Source organism: Ambystoma mexicanum, chromosome 6q (genome assembly GCF_040938575.1).
Source record: "Ambystoma mexicanum isolate Mex_15411 chromosome 6q, UKY_AmexF1_1, whole genome shotgun sequence".
In the NCBI taxonomy this organism is placed as follows: domain Eukaryota; kingdom Metazoa; phylum Chordata; class Amphibia; order Caudata; family Ambystomatidae; genus Ambystoma; species Ambystoma mexicanum.
In genome coordinates this window covers 1,265,619,584-1,265,639,785 of record NC_090937.1, presented here as the reverse complement: position 1 = coordinate 1,265,639,785, position 20,202 = coordinate 1,265,619,584, and the positions used below count along the sequence as shown (strand labels likewise).

Sequence of the window (20,202 nt, the reverse complement as noted above, 5' to 3'; positions counted from 1 at the left end):
CTTGCTGCCAAACAACCTCGAGGCGTCAAATGGCATTAAGAAGCCTGGATTGCACATCCGGTGCAAAACCCGACTTTCTTAGCCACGCAAATCTACATAGCACCGTGCTAGATGCCATGGACCTACCGATACGGTCAGCTGTATCCGAACCCGATTGAAGGCATTCTCCCGAAGCTTCCTTTCCATCCCTTATTATGGATAGGAACCCATCACGTGCCTCACCTTCTGGGATGTGTTCAGCCGCCGCTGACATGCAGTCCCACAGGGTATATATGTAAAACTTGCAAGGGTGCAAGTTAAATTAGTGGATTTTAAAGCCATGCTCCCAGACGTAAAAATCTTCCTGGACCATGCATCAACCTTTTTATCATCCCTATCCAGGGGAATTGTGGGGTATGCAGCATTTCTAGTAAAGGTAGCTGCTTGAACTACCAGACTTTCTGGAGATGGGTGTTTACTTAAGTATTCTGGGTCAGAATTACAGGCCCTATATTTTGACACAAACATGTTATTAACTGCTGGAATGGCTTCAGGATGATCCCATGCAGTATTAACCCTCCTTTGTAAGGCTACATGAAAGGGAAGTATGGGGTCTTGCTGAGGTCCTCCTAAAAAGATATCAGTCATGTCATCATCTTGATAGACAGGTGAATTTCTACCCCATCGCCATGATTTCAGTAACTCTACTCATCAACTTTCTATAGTCCGCATCAGCATGTTCTGCTGGGTCAGGTTTTTCAAATTTGTATTCTGGAGAGGTATCCAGACCACTTGCGGATTGCAAGCATTCAGATAGTTGACCCTCAATCTAAAATACAAGACCTAACACCTCAGGGACTGGTCTTGTGCCAAATTTAACACCAGCAGGAGAAACGTCTTCATCAGCTGATGACTCTCCTTCATATATGGATGACATGGTCCTAAATAAATCATGCCTACTCTCAGGATGAAAAACCTTTTCAGATGGTATAGTTTTTAACATTGGTATAGGCATGGGCGTCGACTAAAACGTTGATGGCATCTAAGTTGTAGCAACAACCTTTGATATTGTTGAGGTAGCTTTCGATGCCCTCGAAGGAATTGTCGAGACCATCGACACTGTTGAAGGAGCCTTCGATATTGTCAATTGTATACTCAACGTGACCTTTTTAGGTTGAGTCGTCAACGTCTTTTGCTCGACTGTCTTCGATGGCTTAGAGGGCGTATTCGATATAGACCTCGATGACGCATGAGAGTCTGACGCCATTTTCTTCACTTCTACCTCCGGTTTATGTACCGGTAGGCTTTTTCCATGATGTGTCTGGGAAGAATCCCTGTATTGTATTGTTTATTTATAGAGCGCACCGGGCCGTTAGGCAACTGGGTGCTTGCGAGAAATAAACTCTTAGGTTACAGGTACATAAAGATCTTACATTTATGTTACAGTGTCACATATCTTACATTAACATATGTTGCAGTTTCAAATATCTTACATTAATATACGGAATATCAGATACAGTTGAGCTTATGTTTGATGGGGGGGGGCTTAGCAGTCATTGGTGTGAAGCCAGAGCTTGACGTTAGATTTGAACACATGGAAGGAAGGAGTGGCTCCGAGTGAGTCTGGGATGGAGTTCCAAAGGTGAGCTGCTAGTACTGGGAGGCTGGAACCTCTTGTTCTTTTCAGGTTGAAGTTGGGGATTTTATGCTATTTGATTGGGCATTTCTGATCGGTCGTTCAGAAGTATGCTTTGTGAATTTCTCTGTGAGGTATGCAGATGCTTTATTATTAAGACAGTTGTGTGTGATATTCAGAGTTTTAAGTTTGATACGGTCATTGATGGCCAGCCAGTTGACGGCTCTTCTTTGGTCAGAGGTATTGCCCTTTAGGAATGCCTAATGCTGTTCGGAGGATGTTGTTTTGGAGGGTTTGGAGTTTGTTGATGTTGTGTTCACTAGTGCCTAGGTAGAGTGTATTGCAGTAGTCTAGTTTAGATAGGATGAGGGCTTGCGCTATGGTGATACAACTGTGGACAGGTATGGCTTAAAGGCATGAATATGTTTGCAAGTGTAACTGGTTGCTGACGCTGTAGCATTTACTTGCTTGTCGAGGGTGAGAGCTGAATCTAAGTAAAATCCTAGGGTTTTAACTTGCTTGGCTACCTTGATTTTGATACCATCAATAGTGATGGATTTGTACATATGGGAGTTTGTTTAGTTTACTGGTGGATCCGATGATTAAGCTCGGTCTTGTCGTCGCTAAGACATAGGCCGTGTATGGCCATCCAGGTTTGCATGATTTGATACATTTTATTTATGAGGCTGGTGTCATTGTCGTCTCCTTGGATTGGGATGAGAATCTGGGTGTCATCAGCTTAGTTGGTATATGAGACCCCTAGTTTGTCCAAGATATCGAAGAGTGGCTTTGTAAAAATAGTACACTAAGTAGGGGAGACACATGACCCTTGAGGGACTCCACAGGTGATTGGGACTGGATCCGCTGCCGATGTAGGCAAGAAGACTCTTATGGTTCTATTCTCCAAGAATGAGTTTATCCACGCAGTGCCCTTCGTGAAGAAATTGGCAGCCGATTTGATGTGGCTACAGAGTACCTTGTGAAGCTGTTGAGATGGCAGCTGTGTAAGCATCTTTCTGGTCAGTTCCCTTTCTGTGGGCAGATTTTGGGGGGGGGGGCTGCCATAGGAGATAAGGCAGTAAGTGTTGTGAGAATTACTAAGTAGCAGATGGGTAGATTAGACATAGGAGATGTCATATCAGTGTTGGTAGGTAAGTTGGTCTGTAGAGGGCAGGTGTATGTCCTGTGAGTGGGCTAGCGCAGTATGGCGACAGTCAGCGTAAGTCCGTGCAAGCGCAATGTAACAGCAAAGGGCTAGGCTAAAGCAGTTTAGCATCAATCATCATGAGGTCAGGCTGGTACAATCTAACATCAGTCAACATAGTGGAGCGAGTGGAGCGCCCTCTAGTGGAGAGAGAAAACCTTTCCGAAGCAGCAAATCTGAAGGTAATGAAATATCTAAGATGGGGAATACCTGGGAGGACACAATCCATTCAAAGTGAGAATTCTCCTTAACACAGCCCTCCAGTAGCCCGCCAAAAGTGTCTGCTTTCCCAGGCACTGCAGCCCAGGAAGAAGGCTAAAGAACAAGATGGCAAAAGTACAGGCGAACAACCATATGGCACGCCCATGTTTGGACACTAGCCACAGTTAGTAGCCAAACGGGGTAAACCAGCTTATCCTTTTAGGACAACTAAAGTAAACGAAAATATTAGTCTAGGGCAAAACAAAAATGTACCACATTATACTGCAGTGTAAGCTGCATTGTACAATGTAAAAAGTTACCACAAGTGATACAACAGTAACCAAATGTAGTAACACGACTAAAGGAAACAAGATTTCCCAGTACTGTCAGCCTGAAGGACATGTCAATTTCCCCATGACATATGAGCAAAAGCAACTGCAACAAAGCTTAAGGCTTCACTGCACTGTAAAGTATAGGTCACATTCAAAGATAAAAGCAAAATGTTTGAGGGTTCCATAAAGCTGGAAGGAAAGGTGCAGTAAAGAGAAATCTTTCCTAACACCCGGGCATCTGCCAGACCAGCCTTGAAGGAGGCTTGACTGACTGAAGGGAGCTCAGCAGAAAATCCCCAAGCTCCCGCCACAGCTTCTGGTTAGCCGCAGCCAAGAGGGCATCCATGTTGGCCTGCCGCAGATGCAGTCCTGAGATGTAGTAACAGCGCTTTCCCCAATGACTCGAGGACTTTGTACTCCTTGTAGAGGCAACTGGAGGAGGCTCTGTGGAGGAAGACAAAGACAATGGTTTAGAATATAAGGAGGCTGCTGCCACCAAAGAGTGGGGATGCAGGTGGGAGGCAAGGAGGATTGGTTACCTTTTGGTCAGCCTAATCCTGCAGTCCAACTTCTTGTTCATCTGTGCGTTGGCCCTGGGCTTTTCCCAGACCTTCCACGCCACCTGCAGCACATCCTTTTGGAGTGGAATGTCAGACTGGGTTGTGGTGCACTTCCAAGACGTCTGCAAGCACACCCGACTCCTGGGGGGCTTTCCTCAGGAAAAGGGACCCCCAAAAACTCCACTAGGCCATGGAGGCAGTCATGAAAGGCCTTCACGGATGCCAAGGGCTTATCATCGGCGGCATCCTCCTAGTCTGTCCCTTTTTCACAGGCCAAGGGGAATCCAGGCAATGGGACACAGGTGTGAGCATGTCCTCCCCACCCCAGTCAGGAGCCGCAGGCAAGTCCAACAGCTGTTGAGGGGCAGGAGTTGGTGGTAAAGGTGGTGGAGGGGTCAAAACGACCAGTAGGGGCTGAACCAGAGGGACTGGCATCCTTGAGCCGGTCCTCCGCCCCTGGTCATTGCACTGAGGGGCCTGGTGCGTGTAGCTGTAGAGTTGTGATGGGAAAATGTACCCCTGAGGGGACCATATCCCTGCACTGAAGGATCCGCTCCTGCTTCCAGAAGGAAGGGGGCTGGAATCATCCTGCAAAGCTCACTCGATGGGCAAAAGCACTGGCGGGCCCCGAGCTGGATCCAAGTAGGCCGCCTGCTTGGCAGGCTCCGCCATGTGCCGCTTCTCTGGCCAGATGAACTGCCGAGATCGTAATTCCCTGCTGGATGGCCCAGAGCTGCATTGCATCCCTCTTCCCCCGCACAGACAGCAAAAAAGCCTTCTGGGCCAGCCTGATGGCCCTCAGCTCTAACAGATTGGTGTGGCATTTGGACTCCGGCGGAGCCAAACGACCGCTGCCAGTCAAGTCGTTGGCAAGAGCGCCCTATCCTATGAAGGAAGCATCTGTCACTGTCACCTCGGGCCACGGTTTTCCCAAAACTGCTTCCCCTTCATCAGCTTCCCTTCGTTGGCCCACCACAGAAGATCCTGGGAGACAGATTGGAATCTGAATGGGATCTGACATCTTGCCTGTGAACTGCGACCACTGCATCATGAGGACCTATTGCAGGGATCTCATCCTCAGCCTGGCCTCTGGCACCAGAAAAATGCAGGATGCCACGAGACCGAGCAACCGTAAGAATTCGAAAGCCGGGAAACTCTGGGCATGTTGAAACTCAATGTGATGAGCCCTTACCTTGGGAGGTGAGCACTTCCAAGGACGTGTCCAACACAGCCCCGATGTACTGGAGCTGTTGAGGTGTCAGATTAGACTTCTTGAAATTGAGGGAGAAGCCCAGCCTGTGGAGGGAGCGGCAGGTGAAACCCAGATCCAATGCTTGCTCCGGAGAACGCACACGGATCAGCCAGTCATCCAGGTAGGGGTAGATGTGAATCCCCCCCCTCGCATGAGATACGTTGCAACCAAAACTATTAGCTTGGTGAAGACCCTCAGGGCAGAGGTCAATCCAAAGGGCTGGACCCGAAACAAAGTGTGAGTCGCCAGCCGCAAACCCCAGTTACTTCCTGGGCTTTGGATGCATCGGCACATGAAAGTAAGCATCCTGTATGTCCAGAGACACCAACCAATCCTGACGTTGAAGGGCCTAGAGGACTTGAGAAAGAGTGACCATCTAACTTGTCCTTCTGGAGAAGTTTGTTTAACCAACACAAGTCCAGGATGGGTCTCGATGCTTCGTCTTTCTTAGGGATCAAAAAATAAGGGGGATACCATCCCATGTTCCTCTCCGCCACAGGCACCAGTTCTATAGCACCTTTCTCTAGCAGGGTCAAGATTTCCTGCACAATGAGCGGATCCGGAAGCTTCAAAGATTCCCCAGTGGATTGTTGAGGCCGCTTTAGGAAGGGAAGACAGTAGCCGTGGGCTATCGTATCCAGAACCCACGCATCCGAAGTAATGGCTTGCCATTTTCTCCAGATGCTGAGACAGTCTGCCCCCAGCCGGCGAACCATGGGACATGGCCTCATGACTGAGCGGCTGCAGCAGTGCCTGGAGGCAAAGAGGCAGCAGCCTGAGCGGCTCTGGCACCTCTATTTCCCCGACCACCACTGGTACTTTTTCACTGACCCCTTTGACTGGCGGCCCCTCTCGTTCTACCAAAAGAGGAGTAGTAACAAAAAGAACCTCCCCTCCACTGCTGTCCCCTAGGACGAAAAGGCAGAGGTTGACGCACAGATGCGCTTAAATATTTTGCCACAACTTTCGAGGTCTGCAACAAATATGTGCCATCCAAGGACATGTTCAAAAGACGGGCTTGCACATCCGGGGCAAAACCCGACTTCCGTAACCTCGCAAATCTGTGTATAACGGAGCTCGCAGACATGGACCAGCTAACATTGTCGACCGTATCCAAACCCGACTGAAGGGATTCACACATGGCATCCTTGCCATCTTGCACGAGAGGAAGGAGCCCATCCCTTTCCCCTTAGGAACAAGCTCAGCTGCTAAAGAAACAGTTCCACAGTGTGTGTGAAAACCTTGCTAAGTGACAAGTGGAGTTGGCGGATTTCAACACCATACTCCCAGCAGAAAATACCTTGCAAGCCAAGCGTTTGTCGTCACTATCAGGAGGGATGTTGAGGTACGCCGCCTGCCTCGAGGTAGCCGTAGCCGCCTGAACCACCAAACTCTCAGGATTGGGTTGAGTGGATAAATAGCTGGGGGTCACTAACAGAGGGCGGTACGAGGTCAACGATTTGTTAACAGCCGGAAGAGATTCCGGTGACTGCCAAGCATCCGCCACCCTTTTCTGTAAAGTGAGATGAAAAGGTAACACCGGGTCAGTTGTACAAAATGTCCAGAGGGAGGTAAAAACCTTGCCTGGGGACAGAAGAGGGACTGGAGTCCACCGCCCGCTTCACAGACTTAGCAGTAGCCTTCCATGGAGGATCCTCTGTATCAGGGAGCTCCAAAAAGGTAAATTTTGGGCAAAAATCCGCAAAGGCTTCGATGCCGAGAGCATCAACAACTTCGGCGTCGAGAGAGCCGAAGGCTTCGGCGTCTACGTCGACACAGTCGCCGAGGGCTGATCAGAAGGCAAAGCCTCCACGTCCGAATAAGACGGACACGTGCCGACGGAATCAACGTCGGCTTCGAGCCCTTAGCAGGTTTCTGCAGTCTCGCTGGGAATGAGGACCAAGACCTGGAAGCACGTCTCTTGTGACTATCCGGAGCCTTGTCCGAACAGGACCTCGAAGGTTCCAGATGCGAGTCGTGGTCCCGAGCCCGAAGTCGTGCGAGCCACAGCACGAGACCGATTCTTGCTGGCTTCATTAGAAAGCGCCGCAGGAACCGTGCCTTGTGATTGAAAAACCGCCAACATCTGCTCCTTAAAGGCAGCCCATTCCTCCAGAGTGGAGGACTTTTTCGGGCATGCCACTTTCCTTGCAGCGCCATCCTCCGAGGAAGGCGACCGGTGACAGTGCTTCATAGAATGCCGCAACAAGAAAGAATGGTAGGAACTACTCCGGGACCAAGAACCCCCGGCCGCCTCCCGACACGGAGAATCACCTCGAGGAATCTGTGGACACCTTGGACGATTTAGATTTTCAGAATCTACTGGGTTTAGAAACCCTACCTGAAGCTTCCCCTTACGCTCCCTCAAGTCCTTGGCAGTCAGCGATTGGCATTTTGAACAGTCGTCGGTATCGTGACTCTCGCCCAAGCACCACAAACAAATGCAATGTGGGTCGGTGATCAACATTTTAGACTTGCAGTCCCAGCAAGTCTTGAAGCCAGACCGCGGAGGCGGAGGGGTCGAAGAAGCAGACATCTCTACGATGACACACAAGGTGTGCCGAGTTCACGAAGCAAACACGTTTGTGGAAAAAACAGAACCGAGGCTACGGGGGGCCATGCGTCCCATTTATAACATCCGGTGAGGTCGCCCTCGACGGAGGCCTTCGAAGGACATCGACCCGATGTCAGACGCATAACGCCCTCTGCCGAAAAGGTTTCCGAAGTGCACAGCTGTGGACATTACATGTCAAAGATGTGGAATACGTTGGAGGACACAATCCAATCAAAGAGTGTGCTCTAGGCTTGAAGGGAAGATCTCTCTTGGCAAGAGTGTAGCAGAGTGTGATGCAATTGACAATCCACCTTAAGATGACCAATTTAGAGAGGGTTCCCTTCTATACCTGCTGCCGCAAATAAAAATTGGTTAGTCTTTCTTATTGGTTTAGTTCTTTCCAGGTGGTACATGACTGCCCTGCGCACATCTAGTATGTGTAGGCTTCTTTCCGCCACGTTAGTGGGGTTCTGGAAGAAATTTGGCAGTTCTATAGAGTGGTTCACATGGAACTTCGAAATAAATTTGGGCACAAACCGAGGGCGAGTGCGCAGAGCCACCTTCTCTCTGAATTGTAACAAAAGGGTATAGAATTGAAAGGACCTGTAGTTCACGGACTCTCCTTATAGAAGTTACTGCCACTAGGAAGGCGGTTTTGTATGCAAGAGCCTGGCCTTATGCATAGGCTCAAAAGGAGACCCCATAAATCTGGTTAATACATTTAGGTCCCATCCGGGAGCTGGGTGTTAGGCAAAGTTTGAATGCAGTACCCTTTGGGAACACTACAAGCAACTCTGACTACAGGTATAGGCAACCCAATCTTTGGTAGAAGCTTGTACTACACAGTTTTGGTAGCGTGTTGAGCAGCCAGGCTGATCAAGAGGGAAATGTGAGCAGATCGCAAGAGAAGAGTCATTTAATTCAATAGGCTAAGCCAAAGTCAATAGGCCAAAGTCTTTGTATAGGATGCAACACTTCAGGTAGGTAAATGGAAAAGTCTTGGCACAAGTTCTTATGAGACTGAGAAAAAGAAGAATCAAATGTACGGCCACAAGCTGATTAGACTTGTGAGTTGCAGAAGTTACAAGCACTTCCACAGTAAGAGTTACGTTTTTAGGCTAGTTTACAATACCTTGGTAAAGAAGAAAAAGAAGCAGGTGACTTCTGTTCCTGTACAGCTCTGCAGGTCTTACTGTTCCTGGGCCTCAGTCATGGGGACAAGAGGGAGGACGTCGGGGGGACTCCTGCACTGGCACCGTACAAGCTGGCAACCGGCAAACTTTACTTTCAGTGGCTGTTTAGCGTTTCAGCTCCTTGCGGTACAGTAATGGCAATAAGTGCGGTTCTTGGCTGTTAAGGTGGACTTTCCTCACATCTGAGGTCCCGCACTCTGGGGAGGGCGGGTGTCAGGCTTGGTCAGTCCTGCTTCATGGGAATCCGGAGGATCTTCCAAAAGCTTTAGGCCAGTTTAAAAGTAATGCACATAATCTGGTGTCCCTCTACCTGGCTATCCGGTTTCCTGCAGCAACTCTGAGGAAATTCACCAGCTCCGAGATGGGTATCCAGGTGGCTTACTTTGGAGTCGATTGGTCCCACCAACTCAAAAAGGGAGAAGTTGTCGTCGCAGGGGCTTCTCTGTCGATGCAAACTTGGCTTAGTTGGCACTGCAGCAGGGCTTCACCGGGCAAACCAACGGTCCAGGAGTTGCAGCAGGCGTCCCCTTCAAGCTCTTCGGTTCCTTCATCCAGTGGTTGACTCTGCCTTCCAAGCCAAAAGACTTGCCTTTTATTCAGTTCTCTCCCATTTATTCTAGCCTAGCTGTCACTCACCCAGCAGGGTGGCTGAGCTTGCCGGACAGTCAGCCAGCCAATCACCACAGAGTGCATTTGGGTCTCCTAGGAGGGAGTTTTGGACACCTCCCTCACTTCCTGCCTACCCCAGACACTCTGGAGCCAGAGGCGGGTTTCACTCAGAAACCCAGCCAAAGGCGAAACCAAGACCAAACCTGGTTTGGAGCGCAGAGCAACTCTAGAAGGACCTTTCCATAAAGACATGGCAAAAAACAGACCGGGGACCATTTTCTGTGCCATTTTGAAAAGATGGCTCCCGCGGTTAGCGTTGCCGGAGCTGTGAACAGCCGCGTTATATGCAAACCATGGTAGTTCGGAATGAAACCACTGCCACCAGCCATTCTGTGAGCAAAGGGTAACATACAAATGTTACATGAGCAGTTATGCACAGGGGATACTAAGTAACCCCTCCAGCACTCTATTGTAAAATAGGTTCTGCTGGGTCTAGCAAGTACACTGCTAAGTAAAGTCAATTTCACTTTACTGTTCTGGGAAACAGTAGTTTATCCCAGAGAAGGTATTTAAACCTTGGGAAATCTAAAAGACTTCCATGTGTCACTGCACTGAAGGTGCTGTGTGACACAATGTAAACGATGATGCCTATGGAGTTTGTTAGGCTCCATAGCCAAAAGAAACACACAGAAAACAAATAGAATTAAAAGTACAAAGTCCCAAGGTTCAGCAAAAGAGCTGGGGGTCGCTAAGGTAGAGAGGAATTAGCACCTTTATGAGAATTCTCCCTAACACTTGTGAATTGGGATATAGAAGTACACATCCTCCAGGTCCCAACGACGACAGAAAGTCTCCCTCTTAGAGCACATGCTGAAGACTGACCATTAGTTACATCTGGGACTTGATGTATTTGTTTAGTCAACGGAGGTCGAGGATGGGCCTCCAGCCCCAGTCTTCTTTCCCATGAGGAAAAACCTTGAGTACGCTCCGGCACCGCATTGGACGAGCTGGATTGCTCCTTTCTTTAGCATGGCCCGAACCTCATGCAGCAGCTGAGGGATGCGTTTTTCCTGATGTGGCACCAGTGGTATTCGTGGACACTTGAAATTCCAGGGTGTCCCCGTGGGCAAGAGCATCCAGCACCCAACGGTCGGTGGAGATGGTCTTCCACACGCTGACAAAGTTTGCCAGCCGGCCTCCCACCGGGGTGCACAGGTGGGGCCCCGACTCACAGCCGGTTCATTCCTGCTTGGACGTCTGTTGCAAAAGGCATCCTCATCTGTATCTCGGACACTAGTGTATGTAGTGTAGAGAGAATGTCCACACAACAGTCTCTAGGCGGCAGCTGAGGCGGGGACGGTAGCTGAGGCGAAGGTGGAATAGGGAGCTGGGGCTCAGGCAAAGAGCCAAGACCCTTGTGGACCTGCGGATCTCCATCGCCTTCGACGGTATCCTCATAGTCGCCCACGTCGTAGGGCCCGACCCCGATGTTCTCCTCCTCCTGGATGGTCTGAAGGTAGACAAGCACCTCAGAGGAGATATCCGTGCCCTGGAGGACTTCCGCACCTCCCCTCCTTTCTTCATGTCCAGAGCGGACGGTCTCGGGGAGATGACTGGCATTTTCTCCAGGGTCTTCGATTTGAAATGAAGACTCCCTCCCAGCAGGGAGAGACACACTCGCCTTCGTGAGTGCGCCCTGCAGGTCCGCCTCCACGGCCTTCGAGGGGGATAGCTCCACCACCTTGATGGAAGGCTGGGCCTTCGTATGGTGTACCTGGGCCTTACCCGTCAGGATCCGTCCCTTGTCCCGTTTGGTCTCCCTTGGTCTTCTCTGGCAGGGTGGCTTTGGACTTCTCTTTAGCAGTCTCCGGGGACACCTTGAGTTTGCCCGGATGGTCCGACTTCCTCTTGGACGCCGCTCTTGAGCGCTGACTGAAATTGCAGGAGATGGACACGCCCTGGCCGCCGAGGAGCCCGGCGCAACAGCACTGCCGGTGGTAGTGGACTCATCGTGCTTAGCCTTTTGTTGGACAACCACGGGAGGGGCGCCCTCAAAGGACTTCGAAGCCCACTCAGCATTCCCAGATCCAGGAGAGGCATGCTCCTGGGACCCACCCAGTGCAGAGGCCTTGACCTGTAGCCATTCCTTCAGCCATCTATGCCAATCCTTCATCGTGCGAGTTGAGAGCTCACAGCAAAACGCACAATCTTCCTCCTTGTGTACCGGATAGAGGCAGTAAAGGCATTGGGAATGTTGATCATCCGTATAAACATTCCGCAAACCGACGTCAGTACAAAGTTTGAAAAGAGGGCGAATCCTTCTCCAGCATGATCCACACGGTGTAGGCCTAGAAGAATCTTCTGCAAGCATCCACGAAGAAATGCAATGAAATTCACTGAAAATTCCGAAAAACAGGTCCCTGCGAGTCGGAAGATTGATCGGTGGAGCGCAAGCTTCGATTGGCCGAAAAATAAAACAAAGTATCACCCAGCACTCCACATAAGGTGGGCTGTGCAGGCTCACTTATACAAAATGTAAAGGGGATGAAAATCCCTTTTTACTAACATTAGTTCACCCTGGTAGATGCTGCCCACGGTGAGTTTTGCCCCCAAATGGCCCCACAACCATTTCAAACACTGTAAAAGTGTTTGAAAATGGCTTTCAGCGCGCTCGGCGCTCCTGTCCCCTTCCTCCCTCCCACCCTCCTTTCCCAGCCCCAGCCCAATCCCACCTCCAAGCCTTCCCCCGGCACCCCGATTGGTCTCCTGGCCACATATCATAAACCCTCCCAGGGCAGCCCCTGTGGCTAAGGACCCCAAGGCCAAGGACGGGTCCTACATTGGCGGCTCCAAGATGTGTCTGCAGGTGTCTGCAGGGGACGCCAAGGAAGCCAGCAGCCAACAGACACCAACAAAAACCGTGAGTGTGGCATGGGTGGGGAGTAGAGCAATCACTACTCCACAAAAACCCCGCCACTCTATCTTACCTACCAACAACATAGAGTGCCATAATACTTGCATGTCCACTCTTAGATAGAATTGTGAACATTGGCCTGCGTCACATCTAGATGGAATTGTGATTGTTAGCATATGCCACACTTAGATGGAATCTCAGAAATGTGACTGTTAGCATATATGATTCTCAGCATGCACCACACTTAGAGTTCTGAACCTAACTTGCGTCGCATCTAGATAGAAATGTGACTGTTAGCATGTGCCACACCTAGATGGAATCCCACCATTGCAAGGACAGCAATGCCAACTAACAATTCCATCCCTCTGCATACACCTCTCAAACTCTAACCAAACACAACCACAAACCTAAAACGCAGCAATCCGCACAAACTTCACAACAATGCAACAACAAAACAAACCACACAGACTTGCACAACAGCACACGACGACTACGGACCACAAAACACCCCAAGCCCAGCCAACGGACCCACCGGGCTGAGGCTGTCAACAGCACATCACTGCTCTCTTGCACTTTTCCTGCTTCCTCCCACTAACTCAACCTCCCCTCCTCTTTCAGAGCCGCCAGAGCGACAAGGGACCACTACAGTGGTGATAGTGCGCGGTACAAATGTCCTTTAACATTAACAAGTACATGAAAGAGAAATTAACGGGAGCCCAAAGGGGCAACCCAGCCTAAGCCCAAAAGTTGTAGGAAATTAACAACCCGAAAAGTACGGAGAGACATAAAAAGGTCACCCATAAAAAGAGTAAAAGACCAGTTGAGAGGAAAAAGATTCCCATTCATGTAGGGACAAGGTAAAATAATTATCAAGTCCAAGCAAAAAGTTCTGGAGTCGACAGGTCAGAAAGACTAATCAAATATGAAAATGTTACCTAATAGTCCCAGTGAAGAGCATGGAAGGGAATTGCTGATGGTGTGAAAGGTGAAGCATTGTTTGAGAAAGTAGTGGCTGTGTGGAGCGCAGCACAAGAGTAAGATCGCTGGATTAATGTAGACAGAGGGAGGATTATCGGAAGGAGAGAGAATTAAGTGCAACTGAGAAAGGAGAGGTTGGTGGAGGAGGAAGGATGATAGGAGAAAAGGGTGAAGAAGAGAGCAAGTGGGACCAGAGTATCTGAAAAGCACCCATCATTGCAGATTGGGGACTTTGGGTAAGGAATCAACTATATTGTTACCCAGTCCGAGGGTAAGTAAGCAATAAAAGGCATCTTTCTTTAGACAAGCACGGTCATAAGGAAATTAGAAAGGATGGATTACCGATCTCTAGAGGAAACCCTCGGGTTTAGGGATGTACTGGATGTGCAATAAGCCAATGGACTATAATTGGACCCAACTAACGTCCCTTATTCAAATTTAGTTCATAATCACCATTAGATTAATGCTTTAAGTGCGTCATCTTTTTTGCAATATTACCTTCCGTCCAATCGCTCCATTTGGCTTTTTAGGTGGTGGCGGTTCAAAAATCCGCTGCTGCTGTTGAGGTGGAAGGGTGGAATACAGGGGGATGATTTTGATGTCGCCAACTTCAGGACCCAAGTCATCAATCTCTCTCTTGATCCTTTTACAGGCTTCGTCAATTTCCTGCAGAAATTGAAGACATTTCAAGAACAATCCCAGTAAGTTGAAAATCTATTTTTAAAGATTTGTAAAAGAAATGAGCAACACATGTAATGAGTAAATGAGTAAATTGCTTTCCTGTAACTCCTTTTATACAGCCTTGGTATCTTTCAGGGATTCACATGCTTTGAATATTCCCCATCAGGCTGGGAATCCTCGGTTACACACATTCCTTTATTATATAAAGAAAAAAAGTTTAGTCTGTCCCAGTCCTTTTCAGTGCATTTAGCTCCAACTAATGGGACTTCCAGTATCTATCCCCAGCCCTCAAGGTCCTCAAATTCAAACCCTGGACAGACTACATTTATGCAGCCAAAGAGGGCGGATGTGAATCCATGAAAGATACCAGATGCTGGAGAACAGGAGTTAGTTAAGCAACTTCTTCTTTCTCCAGAATGGGATCTTCATGGATTCACATGCTTTGAATATAATACATATCAGTTCTAACATTTTGGTGGTCTAAAGGCAAAAAAGGCCTACCTTAATGGAATAGGGGCTGCAGGACAACTTCCAACTCTGCCCTCTGCAGGATCCTGTCCTCCTAGGGAATAGTGCCTTGCGAATGTGTGCGGCACTGCCCAAGTAGCAGCTATGCAGGTGTCATCCAGTGGGACTCCCTTTCATACGACTACTGATACCCCAGTTGCTCTGGTGGAATGGGCACATGCCAGTGCCCTGATGCTTGTTGGCTTCCACGTGGCATCTTGTGATTGCTGATGTGACCCATCTGGCTATATAACATGCATTACTTACCGTAATAGCATTGCTGATGATTGTATCTGCTTAGATGCACATGCTGTGCATATAGTCCGACATCCAGTGGAAACCGCGGAGTATTGCATCTCGTCTTTCGGGGACCGAAAGGGGACGTCGGCATAGGCATGTCTGTAACACTATGCCTATCGTGACGTGCAGTGTACCCAAAATCCCTCACACGCCGAGGTCCCTCAGATTGTATTTGTTTTGCTGTGAGGGAGCCCAAGGCTATAGTGAGCGAGTATGTAAAGAGAGAAAGTAGTAAGACTATGTTCCTTCCACCCAGAGCTGGAAGGTAGGGAGGGCGCATGTGAATCTAAGTAGATACAATCATCAGAAATGCAATTACGGTAAGTAATGCATGTCTTCTGATGCTTGTTAATCTGCTTAGAATTACATGCTGTGCGTAGACTAGCGAGCATTACCTGGAGGTGGGTTGTGAGAAGGATCAGTAGAGAAAAGATGTCTTGGTATTGCCTGTCCCACCTGAGAATCAGACCTAGAATGAGTGTCTAGGCAATAGTGTTTTGTAAAGGTGTGTACAGAACTCCAGGTTGCCGCTTTGCAAATTGACTCGAGGGGAACATTTGCAATGAATGCTATGGATGCCCCAGTGCCTCGGGTAGAATGTGCTCTAGGCTTGAAGGGCAGTTCTCTCTAAGCAAGAGTGTAACAGTGTGATGCATTTGACAATCCACTTGAGATAACTGATTTAGAGACAGGATGCCCTTCTCTATCAGCTGCCACTGACAAATTGGTTTTCTTAAGTGGTTTTGTTTTTTCCAGGTAGAACAAGACTGCCGTGCGCACATCTAGCGTGTATAGGCTTCTTTCAGCCATGCTAGTAGGATTCTGGAAAAAAGTAGGTAGTTCAATCGACTGGTTCACATGGAACTTTGATATGAATTTAGGCGCAAATCCGGGGTGCGTGCACAGAACTACCTTATCCCTGTGGACTCTAACAAAAGGGTCTAGAACAAAAAGTGCCTGTAGTTTGCTAACCCTTCTGATAGAAGTGATATCCACTAGGAAGGCCGTTTTTATAAGTCAGGTCCTTTATGAAATGAAATATTTTATTTATATTGCGCTTGTACACAAGTGTTTCAGAGCGTGACCAGCCAGAAAGGGAGGGGAACAAAGAAAAAACAGAAAACAGCGATCTTACTAGGCCCAGTGACATTTAAGAAAGCGCAAGTGCAAGGGAAAGGAAAATGGGGGAGAAGTGCGGGGGGGGGGGGGAGTGGAAAGTGCGAAGCAGAGGAGAGGAAACAGATAAAGCTTAAATAGAATAAATAATGGCTTTAAACCATGGTAGTGCTGCCAGCAAGTGGCAGGTGAAAGTTAGTCAGAAAGGTATATCTGATACGTGCAGAAGAAACGTGGGATGGGGGCTGTATGGGTACAGATACAGAACTCTAGTGCAGATGGTGGCCTGGAGGCAGTGCAGGAGGGTGGCAGGGTGAGCAGATACCTGGGGCCGAAAGAACAGAGGGTGGCCAGGTGCACAATGCCATGAGAAGAAACAGATCAACAGGGTTGAAGGGGGGCAAAGGCAGAGGCAAAGAGGAAGGTCTTGAGAAGTTTCCGGAACCGAAGATGTTTTTCCTCAAGTTTCAAGGTGGCCGGGAGGCTGTTCCAAAGGGAGGCACCAGCCGAAGACAGATCTACCCCCAGCTCGTTTTTTTGCAAAACAACTAACCCTGAGGGAGTTTGAAGTAGAGGAGCGAAGGGCTCGAGAGGGTAGGTATTTACGGAGGGATAGTGGAAGGTATTTTGGACCCAGGCCCCAGAAAGCCTTGTGGACAATGCAGAGGGTTTTAAGTGTAATCCTTGCATCCACTGGGAGCCAATGAAGGGATTTCAAGGCTGGAGAGATACGATCCCAAGGCTTGAGGCCAAGGACAAGTCTCAGAGTCCTGTTCTGGATTAGTTGCAGAGGGCAGAGAGTGGAGGCAGGTAGATTTAGGAAGAGGCTGTTACAGTAATCCAGTCTGGAAAGGACCAGAGCTTGGGAGACAGTGAGCTTTTGAGGGAAGGAGAGGAAAGGTAGAGTACCTGTAAGGAGGTGGAGTAAAAAGTTACATTTTTTGGAGACATCAGATGTGTGTGGCGAAGGAAAGTGTAGAGTCAAAGATAACCCCCAGGGTTCTTAGCCGCGCAAGTGGGGGTGGGAGGAGGGCCAAGGGAGGCCGGCCAGAGAGTGAGAGGAAAGGATGGAGACGATGTACCAATAAGGAGGATCTCAGTCTTGTTGGCATTTAGACATAGATCATTGGCGGCACACCAATTTTGAATGGCGATTAGACAATCGGAGATGAGGGAAGGAGAGGAGGAGGCTGAAGGAAGCCTGAAAATGAGTCTGGTGTCGTCAGCATAGCACTGGAAAGTTGAGCAGAACATTGAGATGCAGAAAGTGAGAGTTGCCAGGTATTGGTTGAAAAGCCAGGGCGAGAGGATAGACCCCTGGGGAACACCACATGTGGAGAGGGAGAGAAGATAGGAAGGACCCAAGTTGTACCTGGGAGGGTCTATCAGAGAAAAGAGGTCAACAGGCCAGAGCCTGATCAGTGATACTGAGGTTGTCACAAAGACTATTGAGTAGGGTGGTATGGTTGACCGTGTCAAACGCAGAGGGGAGGTCAAGTAGGATGAGGACAGAGGGAATGTTAGAATCGAGGTTGGAGAGCAGGTTTTCACGGCTGTTCAGGAGAGCAGTTTCTGTACATCTGGCAGCTCTGAAGCCAGATTGGTGGTCATGGAGGGAGCCAACAGAGTCAGAATGGAGATTAAGCTGAGAGATGGCCAGCTTTTCCAGGAGCTTGCCCAAAAAGGGAGTAATGGAAATTGGGCGGTAGTTTGCCGGACATGACGGATCAGCAGTGGATTTCTTGAGGAGAGTGGCTTTATGCATAGGCTCAAAGGGAGCTCCCCATGAGCCTGGCCAAAACCACATTTAGGTCCCACCCAGGAGCTGGGTGAGAAATGGGAGGATAAATCCTCTTAACCCCTTCCATAAAGGCCTTAATCACCGGTATCTTCCACCACAACACTTTGTTGTGATGTGGTGTAGGCCGACAGTGCAGCCAGATGAACCTTTAGGGAATTGAAGACTAACCCAGTGCCTAACCGATGGGTTAGGTACAGCACAATGTGTGTGGGTGAGCAATCGATGGGATTGACACCCTTGGAATTACACCAGATGACAAATTTCCATTTGCTGGCATAGCAATAACGATTGTTTGGTTTCTTAGCTTTTCCGAGTATGTCCATGCACCTCTGAGGGAGCTGTAGGTGTCCAAACTTTATGACCTCAGGAGCCAAGCTGCTAAGTTCAGAGTTTGTGGGCATGGGTGTAGGGTTTCCACCCCCCCTGTCCTTAGACAAACTGTTGTACGGGCACGGTAGTTTCACTGGTGGGGAAGAGGGCCATTTCCATCAGGTGAGTGAACCAGGGTTGGCGGGCCCACATAGGGGCCACCAGTATCATGGTAACTGGTTCCTGGAGAATCTTGGGCACTATCTTTTTGAGAAGGGGAGTCGGGGGGGGGGGGAAGCGTAGACAAATTTCCCTGACCATGTTATCCAGACCCCGTTCCCCTTTGAGCGGTTCTGGGGGTACCTGGAGGCGTAGTCTTGGCATTGGGCGTTCTGAGTTGCGAACAGGTCGATCTCTGGGAAGCCCCATTCTGCGAAGATGTTGGACACGTCTTCGTGCAGACTCCATTCGTATTCTTCGGGAAGAGGAAAATCTCTGCTGAGCACGTCTGCCAGAAGATGGAGTTCCCCTGGAACATGTTGGGACAACAGAAACATCTGTCCGAGAGCCCATATCCAAATATTTTGTGACAGCTTGGATAGCCCTGCAGAGTGAGTGCCCCCCTGTGTTTAGGTAATACATGGCTTTAGTGTTGTCCGTTAGAATCAGCACGGTCTTCCCTTGCAGCTGCATCTGAAAAGCCTTTAGTGCTTTTAACACCGCTAATAGCTCCAGTAAATTTATGTGGTTGGATGCTAATTGAGGGGACCACATGTGCTGTCTGCTGAAGCAGGTGAGCCCCCCACCCCGTAAGAGACGAGTCTGTCGTGAGCGTGGCTTCCACTGCAGGGGTGGTGAAGGTTTTCCCCTTCAAGAGGTTTTCTCTTGACCACCACTGCAGAGAGCACGAGGGCTGGCGAGACAACTACCAGATCTTCCCATTGTCCGCTGGCCTGACACCACTGGCGGTTGAGCCACTCTTGCATGGGACGCATGCGCAGACGCGCGTGGGGAACCAAGTATATGCACGGTGCCATCATTCCTAGCAAGCACATGGCCTTGCGCACCGTCACCTCCCGACTGGCTACATTGAGGAATCTGAAAAAGCATGTTCTGAACCCTCTCGTTGGAGGGGAAGACAAGACAGTCTTCCGTCCGAATCAGAGCTCCCAGAAATTGTTGCGTTTGACTGGGGACTAAACTGGATTTCTTCTCGTTGGTGGAGAAACCCAGACTGAAGAGAAGATCTGTTTTTTGGGCGTTCGAAAAACGTGTTGTATGAGTTCCCTGTGATGAGCCAGTCGTCGAGGTAAGGGTAAACTGGGACGGATAACCTGCGCAGGTGTGCTGCAGCCAGGGCCAGGACCTTGGTAAATACCCTTGGGGCCGAGGTGATGCCGAAGGGGAGTACCTTTAACTGGTAATGCCTGTCCTCTACCATGAACCTTAGATATTTCCTGTGCGCTGGAAACATTGAAACATGAAAGTATGCATCTTTCAAGTCCAATGTTGCCATGTAGTCCCCCTGTTTCAGCAGTGGGATCACTTCCTGTAATGTTACCATGCAAACCTTTTGGGGCTTTATGAACTTGTTTGGTGGGCGCAGGTCTAGAACAGGGCGCATGGTGAGGTCCTTTTTTGGGTACAAAGAAGTACACTGAATAAATACCCTTGTTTACCGGGACGGCTTCTATGGCGTTCTTTCTCAGCAGCGCTTCGGCCTCTTGATTCAGGATCTCCAGATGGTCCGGTGAAAGGCGCTGTGAGCACGGCGGTCTGAACTGTGGAGGTCGGGCGAATTCCACGCAATACCCGTGGGCGACCGTCTATGACCCCACTGGTCTGAAGTTATCCCCTCCCATGCCGTGAGGAAAGATGTTAATCGCCCCCTGACCAGGGTGACATGGGAGGGGACCTGGATCTGGTGGTCATTTTTGACGAGAGGCTGCGGCTCCTAGGATTGGGGCCTCTACCTCTGACTTTGCTGCGTCGCTGACCCCTTGAAGGGTAATATTCAGGGCTTCCTGAAGTTTGTCCTGTGTTGAAATTCCCTGTGCCATAGTCGTTTTGACCTGC

The 20,202-nt window shown here is 49.3% G+C and overlaps 1 protein-coding gene across 2 annotated transcripts in view; it reads right to left on the bottom strand.

Moving 5' to 3' along the window:
• DHX15 (DEAH-box helicase 15) overlaps positions 1–20,202 on the bottom strand; it is a 346,647-nt gene that overhangs the window by 189,885 nt on the left and 136,560 nt on the right. For both annotated transcript variants that reach the window (XM_069631877.1, XM_069631876.1), the window contains exon 6: positions 13,911–14,078. In XM_069631877.1, the coding sequence (XP_069487978.1) occupies positions 13,911–14,078 (168 nt within the window). The remainder of the gene's footprint in view (positions 1–13,910; positions 14,079–20,202) is intronic.